The sequence below is a fragment of the Alexandromys fortis genome, unplaced genomic scaffold, assembly GCF_014885135.2.
Source record: "Alexandromys fortis isolate MF-2015 unplaced genomic scaffold, M_Fortis_MF-2015_v1.1 scaffold_75, whole genome shotgun sequence".
Classification (NCBI taxonomy): Eukaryota; Metazoa; Chordata; class Mammalia; order Rodentia; family Cricetidae; genus Alexandromys; species Alexandromys fortis.
In genome coordinates this window covers 3,370,619-3,395,222 of record NW_026067956.1, presented here as the reverse complement: position 1 = coordinate 3,395,222, position 24,604 = coordinate 3,370,619, and the positions used below count along the sequence as shown (strand labels likewise).

General features: G+C 48.9%; 1 protein-coding gene across 1 annotated transcript; it reads left to right on the top strand.

Annotated features, from left to right (window-relative positions):
- Positions 1-6,291: 6,291 nt before the first annotated feature.
- On the top strand, positions 6,292-7,410 carry LOC126507643 (myosin regulatory light chain 12B-like). Its single transcript, XM_050152277.1, has one exon. It carries the CDS (start codon positions 6,422-6,424, stop codon positions 6,821-6,823), a length of 402 nt encoding a protein of 133 aa, XP_050008234.1. The 5' UTR covers positions 6,292-6,421; the 3' UTR covers positions 6,824-7,410.
- The last annotated feature ends 17,194 nt before the right edge of the window (positions 7,411-24,604 follow it).

Below are 24,604 nucleotides of genomic sequence, written 5' to 3'. Positions count from 1 at the left end.
GATGAGAAAGACACTTAAGGACATGTTCAACCTCCTTAGTTATCAGAGAAATGCAAATCAAAACAACTCTGAGATTCCATCTTACACCTGAAAGAATGGCCAAGATAAAAAACACTGATGACAACTTATGCTGAAGAGGTTGTGGGGAAAAGGGAACACTTCTGCATTGCTGGTGGGAATGCAAGCTGGTACAACCCCTTTGGATGTCAGTGTAGCGATTTCTCAGAAAATTAAGAAACAACCTTCCTCAAGACCCAGTAATACCACTTTTGGGTATATAACCAAAGGATGCTCAATTATACCACAAGGACATGTGCTCAACTATGTTCATAGCAGCATTGTTTGTCATAGCCAGAACCTGGAAACAACCTAAATGCCCCTCAACTGAAGAATGAAAAAGGAAAATGTGGTACATTTACACAGTGGAGTACTACACAGCAGAAGAAAATAACAACATCTTGAAATTTTCAGGCAAATGGATGGAGCTAGAAAACATCACTTTGAATGAGGTAACCAGACCCAGAAAGACAATTATCATATATACTTACTCATAAGTGGTTTTTAAACATAAAGCAAAGAAAACCAGCCTACAAACCACAATCCCAGAGAATTTAGACAACAATCAGGACCCTAAGAGAGACATACATAGATCTAATCTACATGGGAAGTAGAAAAAGACAAGATCTCCTGAGTAAATTGGGAGCACAGGAACCATGGGAGAGGGTTGAAGGGGAGGGGAGAGGCAGGGAGGGGAGCAGAGAAAAATGTAGATAGAGCTCAAAAAATCAATTTAAAAAAATTAAAAGGATGGTGTTCGTGACGTTGCTCACACAGGTGCAGGCTCTAGAGCCTTCCACAGTATGTGACCTTAAGCGTAGTTGTATATAACCTTTCTAGATCTTGGTGTGGAATCTACCAAGGGGGGTGCAGCTGTTCTCCTCTCCAAGCCCTTGTAAGAATCAAGTGAACAACAATATCAGTGCTCATGCTCCGCATGAAGGAAGCAGTCCACAAATGTGCAACATGTTTGTTACCAGGGTCCCTCTAGCGGCGACCTGGGAAGGTGGTCACCTCTACCTGGCTTCTCTATCCCCATCAGTCTGAACGAGCCACCTGTAGAGTGTGTGAACAGGGGCTCAGTGACCTTCCCAAAGGCAGCTGGAGTTCCCATATGCTGGATCGCAGGACACCCACTGGCCTTTCTACGCCTACCCAGGACAGCACACATTGTGATTATGTGTGCACTGCAAGCACCTGCCTTCAGAATGATTAGCTGAGGGCCGGGATTGTAGCTCAGGTGGTAGAGTGGTTGCCTTGCAGGCGTGAAGCCTTGGGCTCCATTCCCAACACAGCATAAACCGACTACGGTGGTGCTCAGCTTTTATAATCCTAGCACTCAGGAGATGGAGGCAGGAGCATCAAAACACCAAGATTCTCCTTAACCACGTAGTGAGTCCAAGGCCAGCCGGGGAGACAGGAGACTTTTTACCTCAAAAAGGAGGAGGAGGGGAACACGAGGAAAGAAGAGAAGAGGAGGAGGAAGAGGAGAGGAAGCAACCATTGGGCGAGGAGTGGATTTTGTTCAGCATCAGAAAACACCTGTGTTAGGTCACCCCTTCCCCCGGAGGACAGCAGGCGAAGGAAGTTCCTTGGAAGCTGCCCCAAGTAAACAATGTCCTTGTACCTCTGCAGAGGCTCCAGCCCAGAAACACCTCTTCTCAACAAATGTCCGCACAACGGGACAGATGGTCAGACACTAACTAACCTGAGACAGAAGGGCCTTGGAGGCTCACCGTCTCCCCCGGACCCCACATTCCCACAGTGCTCCCGAATGCCTGCAGGAGCTTTGTTCTGGGATTTTGTTAGACTTCTCTCCTTCCATACCCTGACTTCAGCAGGTACCACCTCCCACCACTCGTGTGGGAAAGATGCTGGCTGAGAACATTGAGAAAGGAGGGTCGGTGATCCGTCGAGGACACACAGCTACCGCACAAACTAAGTTTTCTGCTCGTATAAAAACATAATGGTTTGATTTAAAAAAAAAAAAAACAAAGACCTTTAATGTCCACCCACCATTACTCATCAGTGTGTATCTTGGGAGGCACTCTGTTAGAATGCCAGATTTCCAAAATTGCTATTTGAATTGCTGACTTGGGTTTCGTTTAAAAAAAAAAAAATAGTGGGTGTCTTAGTCAGCATTCTGTTGCCGTGAAGAGACACCACGACCAGGGCAACTCTTAGAAAGACAAACATTTAATTGGGATGGCTCACAGCCTTAGAGGCTTCATCTACTATCAGCATGGCATAAACAGCTACCCCGCAGGCAGACATGGTGCTGGAGGAACTGAGAGTTAGTTCTACACAAGGATACACAGGTAGCAGGAAGAGAGAGACACTGAGCACACTTCCTCCAACAAGACAACACCCACACAAACAAGGTCCTACCTCCCTAATCTTTTCAAATAGTGCTTATAGGCCTATGGGGCCATTTTCTTTCAAGCCACCACACTGGGCGAACAAGATGGTTCGGTGAGTAAAGGCATTTGCAAACAAGACTGATAGCCTGAGTTTGAATCCTAGGTCCCACAAGGTAGAAGGAGAGAACAGGTTCCAGCAAGTAGTCCTAGCACACATGCCGTAGTGCATGCACACACACACACACGCACGCGCGCGCGCACACACACGACAGCTGTGCCACAGCTTCTGTAGACCAGCCCTCTTCTGCTGCTTGAGCAGCTCCAGCCCCTCCCCCAGGAGGCCCACAGCAACCGACTGGTCCAAAGCAACTACATGTGACTGGAAGACAGTGATTTAAAAACGCAGACACTTCAGAAGAGATGCAACAGGATTCAAGACACAGAACACCAGACTTTTTATCTCTTTCTACCTGGGTGGTCACTGTTCTGCTCAAATCTGGCTAAAAGCACCGACTGTGCCAAACAACCAGTGATCCACACCAAAGCAAGGTCTGCGTCCTAAATTCCACACACCTGTGACTGGATCGCCAGTCTTGCTAAGGGAGCAGCTCATTTTGAATCTGTTGTGTTTTAGATAGGGCATCATTCTCTATATGAGTTTGTTGTTATAATTAGCAAGCTCACATCCATTTGTATTCATTTTCTAGTCCATACTTCTGTGCCCACCCCCACCCCTTAGGCCATTTATTTTAAAGAGTAAATCTGTTGGAGATGTAAATGAATAAATAAAAATAAAATGAAATCGAAAGAGATCACCAAGTGAATTTTGTCTCCAGGTTAGAACAGAATTTCTCACGGCCTCTGAAACAGCCCTAAACACGTTTCTGCCACTTTGTGCCATGTACTTAGGAGAAACAGTCTCAGAACAGGCAATTAGAAATTCAGAGTCCAGAGTGCTAACCAATACACCCTGCAACCATTGCGGCACTATAAATTCAAACTCTAGATCAACTCTGAAAGCTATTGATGTTCCACACCCTGCAGGACCAAATATCCCGTCCAACTTCAGTTCTTTCTGTAAGAACCAACAAGCACACTGATCTCATTAGTATGCAAATTTGCTTCTAGTAAATAAAAACAACCTATGCATACCAAAGAAGCGTTTTAAATAAATTGCTTAGACATGTCATTGTTTCCTGTAACTCCAGTTCCACGGGGTCCTAAACCTTCCAGCTTCTATGGGCACATGCATGCAAGTGCTCAGACACACGCACATACACATACATGATAAAATAAATTAAAATAAATTCTTTCTGAACTCTTATGAGTAAATGTTTGACTTGTGTGTGTGTTTATACATCTCTATGCCTGAGAGTACCTGAATAAAAATTATGCCTGAATAAAAATTTCTCAGACCAAAAGTGGAGAAAGTTTCAAAGCCCTGCTTTAAACAATAACCCAAAGTGGGGCTGGAGAAATAGTTAAACGTCCTTGCTTTGAAATCCTGAGGACCACAGTTTGAATCCTAGTACCCACATGACAAGTCAGGCATCCAACACACACACCTGGAACCCCAACTCAGACACAAGCAGAGACAGGAGGACCACAGAGTTTGCTGACTTCTAGCCCAGCAAAACAAAACAAAACAAAACAGGACCCCCAGGTTGAGGGGCAGACCCTGTCTCTGCCTCACAGGAACAGGTAGACAGTAATAGAACACATCTGATCATGCCCTCTCCTGACCTCCTGACCTCTGTCTGCACATAGACACATGCATCTGAACACACAGGCATACATACGCTCATACACACACACACACAATAAAAACAAATCTTTTTTTAATTAATGACACAAAGCAGCTGTACACATTTCTGGGATACAGGTAACCTTTGATACACATATACAGTGCACAATGACCAGATATGAGCAATTGGCACATCTATCGCCTAAACACCCACCATTTTTCTTAGTGTTGGGAAAATGCCACACTTTCTGGTGTGTGTTTATGTGTGAATATGGTATATATGTGTGTGGTGTGTGTGTGCACATGTAGGCCAGAAGAGAGCAAATTGTGCCTTCCTCTATCACTCTTGACTTTATTCTTTTGAGGTACGTAGAGCTCTGACTACAGAGATGAGAAGTAGGCTCCTCATGGAGCCTCCGTGCAGGGTGAAACTGGCTACCTGCCAGCTTCAGAAGGCAGAGCCCTGCTCACAACCACTGGTCTCCAGGGCACCTTCCCCACACCACCAGCTGACACGCAGAAGGGGTAACTTAAAGTGGGTATCGAGAGGAGCTGACATACGTGGGATTCGGACCATGGTATCAGATGCAGCTCTTGCCTGATACAGGATACAGATCACACAGTCAGGGAGGTAAGGGAAAGAGGGAGCAGGGCAGGAGGAGCAGGCTCCATCCTTCACATTTTTGGGGGATGGGACAAAGAAAGGAAGGGGGCTTGTGAATCTGTGAGTTGAGCCGCTTGCCATCTTCCCTCCCTGACGTGATGCCTTAGATCCTCCACTGCCACACGGGAGCCACAGTCTCAACCTGTGGGAGACAACCCCTTTAGGGATCAAGCAACCCTTTCAAGGGGATCACCTAAGACCATCGGAAAACACAGATATTTACATTACAATTCATAACGGTAGCAAAATTACAGTTATGAAGTAGCAATGAAAAAAGTTTATGCTTAGGGGTCACCACTACATGCAAAACTGTGTTAAAGGGTCTCAGCATTAGGAAGATTGAGAACCACTTCTCTGGAGACTCTGACCTTCTGCTGTCCCCTCTTGGTGGTTCAGGGCAACTGTGAGTTCCAAGGTCCCCCCACCTGTGGGTTTAGGTCCTCCACCTTGACTGTCCCTGTCCATTCCTCTGGCCTACTCCAAGCCGTGTCCCTGTCCAACTCAGCCCTGATGTGGAAGTCCCAGGATGGGGGAAGCTGCCCAGAGGCTGTCAGTCTGGCTGTTATTGTCCAGATCTCGGCTGCCACTTATCTGGGCCGCCCACATGGGGAAATGAGATAGTCCAACATCACTTTTCCCATTAATATTCTTATCTCCACTGGAAAGGATGCTGTTTGTGTGTAGTGACATGTGGGTGTGAGCTTACAAACCCCCGGGTCTCTCTCTCCATCCTCTGACTTCTGGCCATAGGGATGGGTATCTGAGACACTGTGTAACTTGGACACAGAGTGTGAACATATGAAGTATGTCTGTGTGATGCATTGCAGAGAAGTAGATGGGAAGCAGGGAGGTGAAGGTAGACGGATGGTGGGGGGCAGGCATGCTTGAGTCCATGTGTCTGGACCACACTAAAGAAAGAAAAGAGCAATCAGAGGGTGAACCTGTTAAAAGAGCTAACTAATTCTGGTTGAGAGGATTAAAAAGCCGGGTCATTTCATTCATTGATCATAAAGAGTGTGTTAGCCTAGTCCTCTGGAGGGGCCACTTCTAGGCACAGAATAAAAAGGCTAAATGTGTCTTCTCGTCACTGGAAAGTCTACCTTACCTGTTTCCCCAAGAGAAAAACCTTTGTGTACAGACAAGAGATAAACCTGAGAAGTATCATTACAGAATTATTCATAGTAGCAAAAGTTACAAACAAGCTAAATGTCACTTGGCAGAGTGATTAAATATACTAGAGTATAATAAACCAGGTCTGTGCATTGCTGTGTAACAGTCAGGAATAAAAATATCTTTTTATATGGATTATGAATATCATTATGGGTTATGCATATCATTGTGAATCATGAATATCATTTAGCTTCCGGTCTGCTGCTGTGGTAAAACATTTGGATCAAAAGCAACCTGGGGAGCCCTCTGCCTGTCGCAGTAGCCATTCAGGTTGTCTCGTGGGTGTGTCCTCAGATTTAAACCACCACCACGTCGAGCAAAAAGGCCAAGGCCAAGACCACCAAGAAGCGCCCTCAGCACGCAACATCCAATGTGTTCGCCGTGTTTGACCAGTCCCAGATCCAAGAGTTCAAAGAGGCCTTCAACATGATCGACCAGAACCGGGATGGCTTCATCGACAAGGACGACTTGCATGACATGCTGGCTTCTCTAGGCAAGAATCCCACCGACGCCTACCTGGATGCCATGATGAATGAGGCCGCGGGCCCCATCAATTTCACCATGTTCCTCGCCATGTTTGGAAAGAAGTTGAATGGCACAGATCCCGAGGATGTCATCAGAAACGCCTTCGCCTGCTTTGATGAGGAAGCAACAGGCACCATCCAGGAGAATTACCTGAGGGAGCTGCTGACAATGGTGGGCGACCGCCTCGCAGATGAGGAAGTGGATGAGCTCTACAGGGAGGCCCCCATTGACAAGAAGGGCAGTTTCAACTACATCCAGTTCACGCGCATCCTCAAGCACGGAGCAAAAGACAAAGACAACTGAAGAACTCCAGCGGGAGCTCCTGTCACGTGACCCGACTCACTTCCTTTTCAGCTCCTTCCCCCACCTGTAGGACCTTCTGCACGCCACTTAGTTCACAGCTTTGCCTCTTTTGTAATGTATTCATTTCAGACTCTTCTGTCATTTAGCGCTTGTATAATCAGACTGGAAATGGGGACAGTGCTGTAAATTGTATTGAAAATGCCATGCGAATAAAAATCAACAATGTGAAAGCCCAGAAAAAAAAAAAAAAGCAACCTGGGGAAAGAAGGAATTTATCTGGCTTATACTTCCAGGTCTCAGGCCGTTGTGGAAGGAAGTTAGGACAGGAACTCAAACAGGAACAGGAAGCAGAAACCACAAAGGAACGCTGCTTATGGATTTATTTGGTCTTACATTTAGTTAGCTTTCTTATGTAGCCCAGGATGACTTGCCCAAGGAATGATGCCGCCCACGGTGGGCTGGACTGTCTCACATCAATTGGCAATCAATACACTCTCCCACAGCATGTCTGCCCACAGGTCAATCTAAGCTAAGCAGTCCATCAGTTGAGTTTCTCCTCTCAAATGACTCTAGGTTGTGCCAAGTTGATGATTAAAGACAACTCTAACACCATATACAGACCCCAATGTCAGGGAACATAGATCTCTGGAAGGCTCACACAGCAAAATGGCAGGACTGGAATAAAGGTGAAGGAAGTGTCTTTTGGGGCTGGAGAGATGGCTCAGCAGTTAAGAGCATTGCCTGCTCTTCCAAAGGTCCTGAGTTCAATTCCCGGCAACCACATGGTGGCTCACAACCATCTGTAATGAGATCTGGCGCCCTCTTCTGGCCTGCGGGCACACATGGAGGCAGAATTTGTATACACGATAGATAAGTAAATAAATAAATCTTAAGGAAAAAAAAAAAGAAGTATCTTTTGCATTAGACACACGACCTGAGTTGTTCTGTAATGAAAGTAAGTTTCTCTATTACTTGTGGAATTATAAAAAGAAATCACAGTATTGTAATTCATTAGCTTTGGAGCTGAGGATTCAAACACAATCAAAAATGTAGAAGTCTTACTTTTGGTGGCAAATGTGTTAGAGGTGAGAAAGGAGGCAAAGCACAGAGATGAGGCGGTCAAGACTGAGCCAAGTGATACCAGGTCTACCTAGCACACATGGTAGAGAGGGGTTTACTGAAAAGCAACCGCCCCAGCAGAGTTAAATCCAGAAAAGAGTTGAATTAGGGCTAACCTTTTAATTTGTAATTTTCTTCACTCTATTCACCTGAGGCAGGGTCTCCATTGAGCCTGAAGCTAGGCCCGTGGCCAGCAAGCTCCAACAACCCTCCCTTCTCTGCCCACTGCAACACTGAGGCCACAGACACGTGGACAGGCCTGACTTTCTAAGTGGGTTCTGGGGATTTGAACTCTGGTCCTCATGCTTGTACAACCAGACCTTTTACCTGTCTAGCTATCTCCTCAGCCCCAATTTCCCCCTTTTTAAGGCAAAGCAATGCTTTTTAAGTTTATGTATGTATCACACTTGTCTGTGAGTTCATCCCTGGATGGACTTCTGAGTTGCTCGAGACCAGCATTTAACATGGGAGACTTTTGTCCCATTTAAAGCCCTAAACAAAGCCTCCCTCAGCAGTGGGTTTTTTCAAGGAAGCTCCATCCACTGAGCATTTCACCTTTCAAGGGCCTTAACTTATGCGAGCCCTTGGACCCAGCTACTATCTTCTACGAATCATCACCCCACTATACACACTGTGAGATGCAATAGCTTCTGGACAGCAGGATCTACTTCCTGGTCAACAGGATCTACTTCCTGGTGCTCAAAATTTGTCCAGCCCAATGTCCAGCCACCGAAACCAACTCATTCTTAACACTGTCATTCAGTTCTCTCTCTATACCTGGAACCTCAGGATTCTCATCTTGCTTTGAAATCAGCAATTGAAGGCTATTTTTAAAATCCCAAGACACAACCCAAAACAATCACTTTCAAACCTATAGCACAGGTTTTTTATTTTGTTGTTGTTGTTGTTGTTGTTGTTTGGGTTTTTGAGACAGCATTTCTCTGTGTAACCTTGGCTGTCCTGGAACTTGCTCTGTAGACCAGGCTGGCCTCCAACTCACAGAGATCTATCCCTCTGTCTCTGCCTCCCAAGTGCTCGGATTAAAGGCATGTGCCACCACCACCCAGCTACACTTTTAAAATGTATAGAAACAACCTAAATGAAATACACATGTAATGTTAATAAAAGTGCAGGGTGTGCCTGGAAATGTTTTCTCTAAAATATTCTGAACCTGTTCCAGAATGGCTTTGCAAGGTGTCTCTGAACTGAGGCCACACAATGGGAGAGTGAGGTGCCAGGTGCGCGACCATGTCTGCCGCTGTAACCTTGACCTAATGTGATCCTCTCGGCAACCTCCTCTGTCTCCTGTGAGTTCTTCCTTCAAGTCCAGAGTCCACGCTGTCTATGTTCTGACGGTTCCTGCCAAATCCTCCCAGGGAAAAGGACTGTGGTTTGCAACAGCAGATAAATGAATCTGTCACATATGTCTTCCTATTGTCACCTCTGCTGAAGGACACCATTCTTCTCTAGGCCACACAGGAGTTTGAGGGCTGCTCAGAAAGTCTGGGAATGACAACCGTTGCCAGTAAGCATGAAGTACTTCTGCTATTAACCCAGTTGCTGCAGGAGCCCAGGTAGCACATTGTACATTCTTGTGAGTGGTGTTGGTTTTTAGATTTATTTCATTTTTATGTGTATATGTGAGCATCTCTGTGTATGTATGTGTATCACATGTGTACCTGATGCCGAGAGCAGTCAGAAGTTATCTGATCCCCTGGAACTAGAGTTACAGACAGTTGTGGGCTATCTATCATGTAAGGTCTGGGAATGGAACCAAGGGCTTCTGCAAGAGCAGAAAGCGCTTTTTAACTGCTGAGTCATCTCCCCAGCCCTCTACGTGGTTGCTATTGGTTACCCTTACATGGAAGTAGGTACATAACACGTGATGACGCAGAATCTCATATAGCATAAATAGAGAGAGTTATGCTGCATAATCTGATTACTACTGCTAACATGACAGGCTATTCTAAACACAAAGACAAGCACATAAAACTGGGTCCCAATATGAGCACCTGTAAGTTTTAAGAGGTGTTACTATTTCGCCACGCTGCCTTTAGACACCTGCAGAGAAAAAGCAAATTGTTACAGTACCGTAGAACCTTTGTCGAAACCTCTATTCCAACCCAGACAGACGAGCCTGCCATCGGGAGGCTGTGTTCATCATTTAAAGTGATTCTGAGAGCTATTTCTGCACATATGCTTATAAATAGCAGACAGAGCCACACAAGCTCACATTTTTCACATAAGTTAGATTGCATTGGAATGGTACAGGCACCTGTGCAGTACCTGAACAGTCCACTAGATGGCACTAGAGTTTCTACTAGCGAGGAATTTTTAATTTTTTTTTTTATTATTTATTTTTTGTTAGCAGTTAGCTATGTTTTGCAGATTGAAGACAACCTGCAGAACATAAGGGCCTCCGTTTTCCGTTCTGGAATGATTACCTGGAATCATTTCTTCCTATTCTTTCCCTAGGCAGAAGGCTCAGTGGACAGGGACACTGAGCAGAGGTATGGGGGACTAGAATGCCCAGGTTCAAGTTGCTCAAGTCAAAGTGTGACCTTGAGGCCCTTCTCTAAGGACAGGCTGGCTCAGGGGCAAAGCATCCTCTCACAGTACCTCTGACTCCTGTCACACGATGGTGGTTCCCTCCTGACTGTTCCGAACAGACAAGCAGGAGGCCAAAGACTCAGAGTCAGAGAACAGAGACACTGGAACTCCCAGAGCTGTGTGGGTTGTGATCAAGTTCGGCTTCTCCTGAAGATTAGCCCCCGCCCCCAAGTTCACAGTAGCTAGGACACAAGCATCCACTCCTAGCCCTACCCACGAAAATAGCCAACTGATAGGGTAAAATGGAGGAAATAGAACAGCCACTCTGATGACCCTCCAGAACGCCTGGTGGCCATTGTCTACCATTACATACCCCCCCTCCTGATGTCCGGGCCTGAGGTAGGGGTGTGGACCCACACACAGATCCTGGGGTTTCTGGAAATCTCAGGTTCCCAACAGCTATGCCAGAGGTTTAGAGACCTGGCTGTCCCACACTACCTCCTCTCCTGGCCCCTTTCTGACCTGACCTCTCTCTGGCCTCCGGGCCTGAGAAGGCCTGGAGAGGCCGTGGGACTTTAGCTGCCATTATCTGGCCCTTATCACCAGTAAGTTCAGGCTGACACGGAGACCTCTTAGTTCAATGACGAGGGGCCCACCCGAGGTCATTCCTGTCTCCAGAGAGCCGGAGCCCTATCTCAGCGACCTACGGAAACCTTGGCATGAGCTCATGGTTTCTGACGACAGAGAGGGTCCCTACCCTATCACTGCCCAGACACCCTCCCCCACCTCGCCCCCCCCCCCCCCCCCCCCCCCCCCCCCCCCCCCCCCCCCCCCCCCCCNCCCCCCCCCCCCCCCCCCCCCCCCCCCCCCCCCCCCCCCCCCCCCCCCCCCCCCCCCCCGCCATCCCCTGGCGTCTGACTTGAGCCTGGTAAAGGCTCCACCGTTCCTCACTGAAATAGCAACACTGATAACCGCAGCAGACAGAAGTACACCGACGAATCTCCATTCAGAAAAGCACTGCTCCCTCCTCCCTCTGCCTTGGTGCAGTCCTCCCTCCCGGGATGGGCGTGAGCACACAGGCTGAGTCCATTCCCTGCATAGTCACATGAAGACTGAATGTCCATAGCCCTGCAGAAGCCAGGCTAAAGCGCACTTCTTCTCACGCGGGAAAATAGTGCCCCTGGATGCCAACCCCCCACGCACCAAGGGTGCTGGTAAGACGGACCGTGCCTGGATTGGTGCAGTAAACAGAGCCCCGGAGTGGGGGGCGGTTCATGGAATCCCTTGTGTAAGCACCTCAGCACCCCAAACAACTGTAAAGCCATCCTCTTCGAGGCAGTTTCATCTTTTGGGGTACAAACTTATCATTCCTGTGTCAAGCCCATTCGACTTGAAAACCTACTTACCGAAATTCTTTCGGACCCAAGATGAAAACCACTTTCCTTCGAAGAGAATTCTGTTCTCGGGGATGCCTCTCCAGAACTGCCTTAAACCAAGTTCAAAACTTCAGGCTCCTTGACCACCCACCCCTGGGAAACTGGCACACCCCTGGTTTAACCTGACTGGAGGGTGGAACTCTTCGGGACACCTGCAGAGTGTGGGGAAGTTTTTTCTGTTCAGCTTCTTGACCAACTTGAGCTCAGATTTATTTCTGCCTCCCACTCTCCGTGAGGCTTTCAAAACAAAAATCCAATTGGCTAGAGACGACAAATGTCTTCCAGGCAAAAGTGGCTTCGGGACTCTTCTGGTATCTCTAGGGACCTGTTGAGTCTGGGGTTTGGGCCTAATTTGGTCCTTGTTAGTGACTATTATCAAACATTTGAGAGAATGTTCTTAGTCTAAAATTCGTGCTCAGCCTCTCCCACAAGGGCCTCCTCTGAGGCTCGGTTAGGGTGGGACCTGCTTCCGGAGTCACCAGCACTGCTGTGTGGGTGGAGGGGGTCCTTTCGGGAGGGTGAAATGGCGGTTCAACTTCCAGCTGGCCAGGGGCCAGTGCCTCTCCTGGGCTTGCCATGTGGTCCTCAAACCTTATCTTGTCAAAACCAGCGAGGGACAGTGTGACAGCAAGACCGAAGTCAGACTCCTGTGGGCTAATCGCACAAGTGACACCCCTCTTGTGCAGTTACTAAATTAAACAGAAGGAAGCTATCGTGGGAATTCACGGGGGTGAGAATACTGGACAGCTGGGACCCCCAGAGACACTCGGAAACTGGGGCACAGCCATCCCCAGAGAGGTTCCCAGGTGTGGACATTCACCTAGACCTGAAGGTGTTCCGTGGGACACGTGGGAAGGTGTCCTCTCTGCCTAGAGGACACAGCATTTCCAAGCCAAGGCTTCAGAGTCGGCCTTTATGCACAAGAGTTTTGACTTTCTTACTCAACCATCGATTTACCTTTAGCAAATCGCCTCCCTGAACCTTTGTAATCTTGTCTTTAAACTAGAATATGAACAATGCCTGCCTTCCCCCAAAGCTAGTGCACACCACAGCTTTATGATATTACAGTATCGGTAGTAATACCTGGCAAAACCCCAGTTACCCCAGCCTCCTGGATGTCCCTTGGCCATCCCGGGTCTTAATCCCTGCCTCAGGATCCCCATGAACTCCACGTCCTCCAGCAACTGTGGGAATAATGTCCAAAACTGGCGTACTGGCAAGTTTACGTAACAAAATGCTGCAAATAAAATGCATTTACTGTCACCATTTCTGCGGGTTAGGAATCCAGGAGCAACAAGCTGGATCCTCTACTTGGTGTCTCCCACAAAGTGATAAACTGTCAGCTGGGGCTGGGGCGCCTCTGAAGGTCTGAGAAGGGAGAGAAAGGCTTCTGAGTCACACTGCCTGGCACCAGCTCCACAAGGTCCATCCTGAGTGTTTTGAATAGCATCACTGAGTGGAATGTTGACCATAAATTTCAGGCATCCAAGAGAACATTTATTATATGGCAAAATTCACTTTGCTGATTACGCTCTAAAAATATGAAAGACGCACACACACACACACACACACACACACACCCTTTCGCTGCCTCCCCTACCTACTCATAAACCAACTGGTAGTCCTAATAGGTGGCAAATTTGAAAGGGTGCTTCCTACAGCATTTCCAAACTTGGATTAAGTCTCCCCCTCCCCTGCCTGTCTCTGGCCCCTCCCTGCCCACCAAAGCAAAGGGCATGAGACCATCCTTGGCTCCTGGGGTCTATCTAGGAAATGCTACTCAAATCTAAATCCTGTCCCCATGTCACCTCAGTGATTGTCCTTTCCCATGTAGGAAAGCGTCCCCTCTACTACCGAATGCCTACTAGAATATACTGAATTTCCAGAGCTTCTGTTTCCCAGGTTCCTCAACCTTCTGTTGTCAGCCACCTGCTATGCAGGTCACCCTGTGCTGGACTCTTGGCCTGTGCCACCAAGGGAGGAAAGCCGGTTCGTGAGCCAGGAGTGCTCAGGGCAACAAAAACCCAAAAGAAGTGGGAGATCTGGAGAAACTGGGTCAGGGTGCCCTGGGAACCTCGCTGCAGGCTTCCCAGGGAAGGAGACTCCTAGGCTGAGGTCCAAACATACGCACATGATAGTGTGGCTGCAGAGGGAAGGGTGGGTATGGGAGACGAGCTGTCTGTGCAAGGGGCAGGTGGGAAAGAGCAGAGCCGTCTCCGTAATTATGGCAGGGGAGTGGTTAGTGTTGATTGTCAAGTTGAGAGCACCTAGATTCACCGAGGTGACAAACCTCTGGACGTGTCTGTAAGGGGGTTTCTAGACTGGGTTAACTGAGGTGGGGAGGCTGCCCCCCCATAACTGGGGCAGCACCATTCAATGGGTCGGGATCCCCAGCTGCGTAAAAGGGCCAAAGCGTTGAGGTGAGCGTTCTTATTCGTTACCCTCTGCTGCCTGGCTGGGTGACGCCCCCACAGGCCTTAGCTCCTGCTCCGTGACTTCTCCACCATTACAGACAATTGCAGGCTGACACAGTGACCACAGCAACACCGGCATTCAGACGTGCTCAGAGCAGCAGCCAGAACCCCCTCTGCTCTGAGTCAGAGTTCCTTTCCAGAGAGTTCTTCCTTCTTATCTCTGTAAACCCCACCTTCCCCTCAGCTGACCCCGGAATCCTTCTTCCTAGGGCTTGAGCTCACTGCCTCTCCAGTCCCATCCCCACAGGCAGTTAGCTGACTGCCTGGGCTCAGCGTCTGCTGCCGCATCCGCATCCGTACTGGTGCCTCTGAGGAACTCCCAGGCCGGGGTTAATGGACTTGCAGGCAGCCTCCTGGGAAGACTGCGGGGTGACGGCGGGTGCAGAAGGAGAAGGGGTGATGAAAACAGGAAGGTGAAGGTGATAAGAGAGGGAGGCTTGAGGATCCTATTTTTAAAAACAGTGAGGTTTGGGGAAGTCCTAGATTCCCGGTCAGCTGTCTCGAAAACGCCGTCATTTACAGGATCACAGAGGAAGATGTGTCCGTGCGCTGCTCTGATTCCTCCCAGAGGCTGGTCCTTCACTCATGCAGTAAGGCCTTTATCAAGAGGCTGTCTCTCCATGTTCTGTACCCATGCAAGTCTGGCCTGTCCCCAGGGCTTTCGTTTCCTGAACATTCCAGGTGCGCCGTTGCAGTGTTTGCATTCGGTTTTGGTTCCTCTGCCTGGAGTTATGCTTCCGCGCTCCTCTCCACTCCTCACGCCACCTTCTCACCCACGCTTTACGTCATCACGCTAGCCAGAATTGTACCCCCCCACCCCGCCCAGCTCACCCCACCCCACCAGCTTTCAAAGTTCCCTAACCTCCTCTACCCGTCCTGTGAGCTTAGAGCCGAGTAAAACTTGCCGGCCTCAAAAAAGAGCCAGTTGCACAACCCCATGCAGAAGAGGATGTTGCGCTTTGTTTACCGGCACGTTCTTAGGTTATTTACGCTCATAACAGAATCTGGCAGACAACTGGGGCTCAACAAATACTTGGAGAAGGGATGACGGACTTGGTAGTTTCCTGGTCCCAGGGGAGAAAGCCAGGGGAGGGGAAGATGTGTGTGCATAAGCAAGCTCCGTTGTTCTAGAGAGCTCTGACAGGAAGGTCACAAGGCGAGTAAGGCAAACCTCCTTCGGAATGGGCAAATCCCATCAAGGACGCGCTGAGCTCTGCTTCCCGGAAGACGGTGAGGAGGGCGCACTGGTGTTTTGCAGCCCCGTGCATAATGTTCACGTCAGTATATATTCATAGTCACTATGTGTGGTGACCCAGCTTCAGGCTCCTCGACCCTCCTGCTCTGTCTGTCTCAGCTTTGCCTACCTTGTCTTGGCGGAGAATTTCATCAGGTCAGTTTGATAACGGTCCCTGTGTCTTGATATTCACCTCCACATGTGATCAAGTTCCCTATTCTTCATTCTTTCTAAATCTTTGGCCTGCCTTCAGACAGAATCCCTCTGCCCTACAGAGTCTTTAGTAATGTTCAGCCCACTGGCTTGTTCACCCTGTCCTTGCCTATAAATGCTCCCTCTTGGCCTTGTGGTAGTAGAGTTGAGACTATCATTTCTTGATGTTTAGGCAATTGTCAGAACAACTTCTCTTTAACAGGAACCCAGAGCTCAATTAGGATCCCTGACTTGAAAGTTCCAATCAGGGAGAAACTCAGACGCATAAATCAATAAGCAAATACAAGACCACAAGGAGGGCAGCAAAAGCATGAACGAATATTGTCAAACTGCCTGCTAAATACTTCCCTTTATAGCCTCAGGTTAGTGCAGCCCTCACCCTCGGCCAGAGAGGCCGGTTTTTCTGCAGTGGGCAGCAATGCCGAGACTCACACTGATCAAAGGGCTGAGAACAAGAGCCTGTTGAGTTCTCAGCCCTAAACGGGTCTCTTGGGGGGGGGGGCAACGCCTCACCCCAAGGCTTGGGAGACAAGAAAGAAAGAACGTGAGAGCTGAAGGACCCGGATGAGTTCCGTGGGCTGCTGTCTTCCAGGTGTGAGACGGTTACACTTGGGTTCGCTGCAGGTGTGATTAATGGTACACAATCAAGCCAGTGAGATGGCTTGGCACTCCAACAGGCAACATGAGAGAGGGGGGAAAGGGAGAGGGAAAGAGAGAGGACGGGGATAGGGGGATGTGTTGGACATGTCTTGGGGAGTTGTGAAGTGAGGGTTGGAAGTGGGTATGGTCAAGATGCATTGCATAAGGCTGGGTGGACTTTGTGCTTCTGGAAGCTCGGGGGTTAAAGGTAGAAAATGTCTCCGCTTCAAAGATCATCGATGTATATGACCCTTGACAACCAGAGCAACTGACTCTTTTCTTCCCTTTTTCCATTTTTTATGTGGTATGTGTGTGTATGTGTATTTTCATAGTAAAAAAAAAAAAAAACCCAAAAACTTTAAACTGGGTAGTGGTGGCGCATGCCTTTAATCCCAGCACTTGGGAGGCAGAGGCAGGTGGATCTCTGTGAGTTCAAGGCTGGTCTATAAGAGCTAGTTCCAGGACAGGCTTGGACAGGTTCCAAAGCTCAGAGAAACCCTGTCTCGAAAAAAAAAAAAACAACACAAAACTATAATCTAGAAGGATATATTCATTGAAAATCGAGTGTCTTCAGAGTAGTGCGATCAAGCCATCCTTCCTTTTTCTGGAAGCCGTTTTGTATGGAAGCAGATTCACTTCATCTTTACTGTTAGAAACTGCGGAGGTGACAGGCGGGTTTCATTCCCACACCCACAGAAGCGCGTGTGGATTCAGGATGAGGAGCTGATGAAAATGTTTTCAGCCACAGTGTGGAGGTGGGGAAGCATGGGATTGTTTGGGGGACAGGGAGAGCCTACCTATCGGAGCACAGAGCAGCTTGAATTAAGACTGGGAGATTCTTGGCCCCGAAATTGCAAGGCAGATGAAGCTTTGGACCTATAATCTGCAGGCTTGGGGGCTTTGGAGCAGTGCTTGAGCAAGGAGGCTCTGCTTGCCCCACTGATACCACTGATATCATTGGCAGCGAGGTATTCAGGACAAATGCAGTGGAGTCTAGCTTGAAGTCACTAGACCCTGGTTCAGTCGGAGGCTCAAGGACCTAGCGGTCCAGACACCTCGAGTTTGGAGAGGCGCAGGTTCTGGGCCTGGTGTGCAGACAGGGCTGTGGAGTGCACATGGCATGGAAGCGCTGATGCAGGAGACTGAGGTGGAGATGAAGGTAGACTTGTGCTGCGGGATGTGCTGCAGGCCCTTATGAACTAGAGAGGTCATTAGGCTGACTTTATGAGATGGTTTCTCAGCTCCCCAAACACAGCTCAGTATACAGATCCCCTTCCCTCAGAAGCAGGAAAGGAGGCACACCAAAGTCATGGCACAAGAAGTCAGGGCGGACAGCATTGGAATGTTCCAGTAGGACCATCGGCATCCGTGTGAGAAGAAAGCAGCCGGCACTGGGATGGGTCCATTCACTCAGGCAATTGACTGCTCCTCCCAGATCTGACGCTTGGTGGCGCTGTGAGCACGAAAGGCGAGCACAAACCCGACGCAAAGACCGGAGATGTGACTTGGGGAAAAGGCTTAGCTGCAACTTAAGGCGCCCAGCCTACTCCAGGCTCCAGCTAGAAACAAATACCGACCTGGAAATGTCCTGCGAGACACCAGGAAGCAGACAGAGCAGGGATGATGACTGTCTGTCTCGTGGCCAGGAAACTGGACTCCTGAGGTTACGGGACCTCTTCCACTTTCCTTGACTGCGGTTGGATCAGGAAAGGGCATACGTGTGCAGCGGATAGCACGGGGGGGGGGGGGGGGGGGGGGGGGGGGGGGGGGGGGGGGGGGGGGGGGGGGGACAGGAGTCTACAGGGAACTGGTGAACTTAGCTGTCCCCAACAGACCTCCGGTAGTGAGGAAGAGGAAGATATGCTAAGTGACCTCATAGGAAACTTACAGTTCAAAAAAGTGAGAAAGGGATTGTTAGAGAGGGCTCAGAATCAAGGCCCTGACTGAGGCCTGGCTGTTCTCCAACCTCTCAGAGGCACGCGCCTGTTAAATGTGTACACACAGTAGGGTGACCATAGATGACAATAGTAGACTATAGATTTCAGAAAAGTGAGAGCCGGAATCTGTTTGTTTGTTTTTGAGAAAGGGTCTCTCTATGTAGCCCTGGAACTCGCTCTGTAGACCAAGCTGGCCTCAAATTCATAGATTTGACTGTCTCTGCCTCCCGAGTTTTGGGGTTAGAGGTGTACAGCACCATGCCCACCTGCCTTAGTTAGGGTTTGTATTACTATGAAGAGACACCATGACCATGGCAACTCTTATAAAGGAAAGCATTTCATTGAGGGAGCTGGCTTACAGTTTCAGGGGTTCAGTCCTTTGTCATCATGGCAAGGAACATGGCGGCACGCAGGCAGACACGGCGCTGGCTACATCTTGATCAGAAGGCAACAACAAGTGGACTGTGACACTGAGCGAAACTTAAGCAAAAGAGACCCCATGGTGACACACTTCCTTCAACAAGACCATGCCTACTTCAACATGGCCACACCTTCCAATAACACCACTCCCTATGAGCTTATTATGGGGATCAATTACATTCAAACCGCCACAGCAACCAAAGGGCTGACGTCTTAAGTTTGTGGTAGGTCACTTGCCCAGCACATAGAGAAAACGGGAGGAGCTAGAGAGATAGCCCAGGGGTTGAAAGTACTCACCGCTCAGGCACAGGATCTGAGTTTGTCATCAACACCCAGTCAAGTGCTCACAGCCACTCCAGCTTCAGGGGTACCTGATGCTCCCTCTTCTGGCCTCCTTAGGAACTGCACTGACGGAGGTATAAAATAAAAATAAGTATTTTTCTAAGTTTGCTAAGTGTGTGCGTGTGTGTTCTCAGGAGACACCCACCTTGTTATTTTGAGGCAAGGGTTCTCATTGGCCTCAAATTTGGTGGAGTGTGGTAGATGGCTGGCCAGCAACACCCATCAAATCTTACCTCCACCTTACCAGGGCTGGGATTATGATCACACTCAGCTTTTCCATTTGAGCTCTGAGGATCAAACTCAGATCTTCATGTTTGGGTAACATCATCACTTTGCCAACTGACCTATCTCCCCAGCCCCGGTTAAAAATTTTAACTGATACATAAAGACATAATAGTACATATTAAGGTAGTACTGGGTGATGTTTCTATGCATATATAAATTCTATATTGTTTAAATCACATTAATCATTTATTTTCTCGAAAAGTATTTTTATTTTTTTTGGTTTTTTTTCGAGACTGGGTTTCCCTCTAGCTTTGGTGCCTGTCCTGGAACTAGCTCTTGTAGACCAAGCTGACCTCGAACTCACAGAGATCTGCCTGCCTCTGCCTCCTGAGTGCTGGGATTAAAGGCATGCGCCTCTACTGCCTGGCTTAAAAAGTATTCTTTTTAATTTATCCTAAGGCACCCCCCTAAAACAAACCACAATTATCTGTGTTTACACTAACCCTCTCCAGTGTTCACCCTATTGATGGCAAAAATCCCTGAGTGCAACTTTTATTACAACTTGGGCGTGGTGGGGCCTACCCCTAATCTCAGCAGTGGAGAAGCAGAAGCAGGAAGATCAGGAGTTTGTACTAGGGCTGCTTTTGCTCATATCGCAAAGAAACAAGTAACCAAGCAAAAACAGAAACAAACAAAAAAATCAGGGAAGTTGAGGATTTGTAGATCAAGGGATGCTTATCATTGGGAAGTCCTTCATTTGATCCCTGGCACCACAAGGAAGAAAAGAAGATTGGGGGGGAGAGATGGGGATTTCATGGGAGACAACCTCTCCTAAGAACTTCATGTTGCTCAACTCTAGAGCAGCACCAGCTGACATTATGAGAAAGCCAGCTCTCTGCTGAATGCTTTTCTGCTGAGCAGCTTGGGCAATGTTTTATCACGTGCAACATAGTCCTCAATGGCCCCTGCCTCCTGATGTCACAGTTATGCAGTGGCCTCTGTTGCACATGACTGCAGGCAAAACTGACCACAGAAACGCTGGCGTGATTTCTCAGACGAGGTCCTAAAGACATTGTATTGCTTTCTCTTAGGTTACTCGCTGTGGGGAAGTCAGCCACCTCGTTGTGGTGGACACTCCAGCAGCCCAGTGAGGGAGAAGCTGAGGGTGCTTGCCCTCAGCCAGCACCAACTTGCCAGCCAAACTGCGACCCACCACGGCAGCAGGTCTCCAGTCTCAGTTGGGCCTTTTAGGAACTGCTGCTACCACAGAACAGGCAGCAGGATGCTGGGATTCCTGGAGACCCTGAGCCACAGCAGCCTGTCCTTCTGCTCCCAGACTCCAGACTCCCCAGAACGACGACATCACTGTTTCAGATTGGACAGAAAATGTCCTCCACAGGCAGGTGGATTTGAAAACTTGGGTGAAAACATCTGGACAGGGGGCTGCTTGTGGCCTTTGAAGCCTAGTCTCACTTGCACCATATGGCCCCTGCTTCCTGGTTCAGCCACCACTTGAGAAGCTTGGCCATAGGCTCCATCCTCTTTAGCTGTCGTGTTTTGGCCATCACGGTAGACCCTGGTCCCCTAAACCGTGACCTTTGAGTTGCTTCTGTGTGTCATTCAACTAATGCCATCTTAAATGATCATCCATAGTTGAAGCTGTGTCTGGGAGTAAGTTGTTGCTCAGCAAAATATAATTCAGCAGATCAGGGTTTGCCGTGCAGCCTGAGGACCAGAGTTCAGATTCCCCAGAATCCAAGGAAAAGCCAGGTGGGCACCCCGTAGGTGCACACCTTTGATGGATCCCAGCATTCAGATAACAGAGGCAGGCAGAGCTCTGTGAGTTCAAGGTCAGCTTGGTCTACACAGTGAGTTTCGAGGCAGCCAGGGCTACACGGAGAGACTCTGTCTCAAAAAACCAAAGCCAAAACAAAACAAAAATCAAACCCCAAATGAACAGCTGCCATCCCGGTGCCTGGTTAGCAGAGACAGGATCCCTGGAGACCATCAACTAGTTAGGTCACCTAAAGGGTGACCTCCAGGTCCATCAAGAGACCCTGACTAAAGGTACAAGTCAGAGAGAGAGAGATCAAGGAGGACATTCAGCATCAACCTTAGGTCTCCACATACATGCACTAGTGTGCGTGTGCCCCCCCACGCGGGCGTGCGTGTGTCCCCCTATGCGGGCGTGCTTGCACACACACACACACACACACAACAGACACAAGCAGAAGAGCTGAGTTTCTGTTCCTGCTCCACCATGACACAAAATACTGCTGTGTCATTTTCTATCTTTGAACCATGATTACTTTAAAAAACAAAACAGGCAGGACAGTGGTGGCGCACGCCTTTAATCCCAGCACTAGGGAGGCAGAGGCAGGTGGATCTCTTTGAGTTTGAGACCAGCCTGGTCTACAAAAGCCAGTTCCAGGGACAGGCTCTAAAGCTACAGAGAAAACCTGTCTTGAAAAACAAAAAACAAAGGAAAAAAAAAAACCCAACAACAAACAGCTGGGGGCGTAGCTCAGCAATAAAGCACACACTCAGTGTGTGTGGCGGAGGCATGAACGTGCTGTTAGCATCACACATACACTTGAAAGACCAAACCGGAACAAACCTGGCCAGCGCCAGGCCCAGGAAAGGAACCAGCACAGGTCCTGTTCTGCACACACTTCCTGCTCTCCCTCCCTCCCTGTGGGGCAGATCTAGCTATCTGCCTTCAGGGCTGCTGGGAGAGCCTCACAGAAATCTGTGTCAGCAGTCAGCAGGCCTGTAGACTCTGACAGACTTTGTAAGCGTGCTGGAGTTAGCATCTGAGGGCCCATGCCCGGAACTCGGCCAGCATGACTTCCTCTGTTGGAGGTGAACAGAAGGGTTCACTAGGGTTCTGTTTTGTCCCCAGTGTCACAGGGCTGCGGGAGAAAAGCAGCAGGAAGCCTGCTCCCCACCCCAAGGACCGCCTGTAGCCACAAAGCCGGGCTACAGAAACTCCAGAGCAGATAAGGCATGTGATCCAGCAGTCAGGAGGTGCTGAGCTCGCTGGAGGAGTCTTAGAAGGAAGCAAAAAACCCAGAGTGAAAGGCCTTTAGTGATGACGCTTGAAGAAATACGCTGAGCTCTGCAGTGCTGGGAAATCTGCCCCCCTCCTGGTGGGGCTGTGGGCAGGGTAGCCCTGAGTCCACAGTCCCATGCTTATTTGTCTTTCCCCTTCCTCTGCCCCAGAGTCCCTGTGGCTTGGGGATTGGCTTGTGAGGTGGCGGTGGTCAGATTAAGCAAGTGACCCTCTGGAATCACTCCCTGATGTCCAATAAGGACTAATAGTGCAAACTGGGGACGGAGAGGGGAGAGAAAATAACTGGGCCCTGAGCAAAGAGGCGTGGAAACTGCTGTAAACATAAGCTTCGGTCTGTGAAATTCTACCTCAAAATCTGAATTTTGTTTGTTTGTTTGTTTTTGTTTTTCAAGACAGGGTTTCTCTGTGGTTTTGGAGCCTGTTCTGGAACTAGCTCTTGTAGACCAGGCTGGTCTCGAACTCACAGAGATCCACCTGCCTCTGCCTCCCGAGTGCTGGGATTAAAGGCGTGCGCCACCCACTGCCCAGCTAAAATCTGAAGTTTTAAATTCAGTTTTCCTACAGTATCTCCATTAAAAAAAAATTCAAGGCAGCAGTGATTGGCGCATGCCTTTAATCCCAGCATTTGAGAGGCAGAGGTAGGCGGGAGCTCTGTGAGTTTGAGGCCAGCCTGGTCTACAAATCCTGAGTTCTAGGACAGCCAAAGCTGTTACAAAGAGAAACCCTGTCTCGAAAAACAAAACGAAAAAAAAAAAAAAAAAGAAATCAAAAAAGGTAAAAGCAGGAAGTGAAGACACAGCTCCCGGGTAGGACACAAACCTAATGCACACCACAAAAATAAGGTTTCCATATCACATTTTAAAGAGAAAACCACTGTCTGCGCATATCTGTGATCCTAGCACTTAGGGGCAGGAGGATTGTGAGTCTGAAGCCAGCGTGGGCTACATAACATGATCTTCTGAAGGAAAAACAAACCTATAAAAGAGATGGTAGCTGGTGTTCGTGGGCACAAATCTGTAACCCTGGCCTCGAAAGGCTGAGACAGGCCCATCAGTGGTTTGAGAATAGACGAGGCTGAACGTAAGACTCTTGTCACCAAAAAAAAATGAAGAAAGGAAAGAAGAGGGAGGGGAAGCAGGAAGAGGAGAGAGGGAAGGCGGGGACGGGACTTCAGACCGAGGGTCCGGTGAATCTTCAAGGCCGACCTGGGTTACTTGGCTATACCCTGCCTCAAAATAAAAATAAAGAGCTGAAGGCCTTGGATTGCATACCCAGTACAGGAAAAGTAAAATAAAATTAAGCATCCTGGTCTACTTCACGGCTGCCGTCAGTGATTTGGCAACCCTGGGCTGAGCAATGTCTCCCATAGGCCCAGGTGTTGGAGCACTTGGTCTGCAGCTGGTGGCTCTGCTTGGGGGGGTCGTCCACCTGGAAGGAGTAAGTGTATCAGGGGCCAGGCGGAAGTGTATCAGGGGCCAGGCGGAAGTGTATCAGGGGCCAGGCGGAAGTGTATCAGGGGCCAGGCGGAAGTGTATCAGGGGCCAGGCGGAAGTGTATCAGGGGCCAGGCGGAAGTGTATCAGGGGCCAGGCTTTGCGAGCTCTGTCCTCACGGAACTTCCAGGTCCCCCTGTCTGCTCTCTGCTTTGTCACTGAAGTTGAAGAAGTGGTCCAGCTTTGGCAGCCTGCTGCCATGCCAACCCCATGCTATTATGGGCTCTCCCTCTGGAACCCCAAGCCAAAATAAACTCAGAAGTTGCCGTCTGCTGTGGGCTTGGCACTGCAACCGAAAACTAACGAATACAACCATGACGACAAAGTTTGACCCTTTCGAAGTCATGAAAGCGAAGAGAACAGGGACAGAGTAAACAAAAAGGAGGTTTAGGGGCAGGGTCAAGGATGTAGCTCACTTGGTAGAGTCCTTGTCTAATGTGCGTGACCCGGATCGAGTCCCAGAGCGCACAAAACTAGGTGTGGCAACACATGCCTGCGATTTTAGCACTTGGGAGACTGAGTGGAAGGCCAAGCATTCAGTCAACCAGCGGACGGACACATAGAAAATTCAATGTCATTCAGAGCTACACAAGGCCTATCTCAATAAATAAATAAACACTAAAAAGC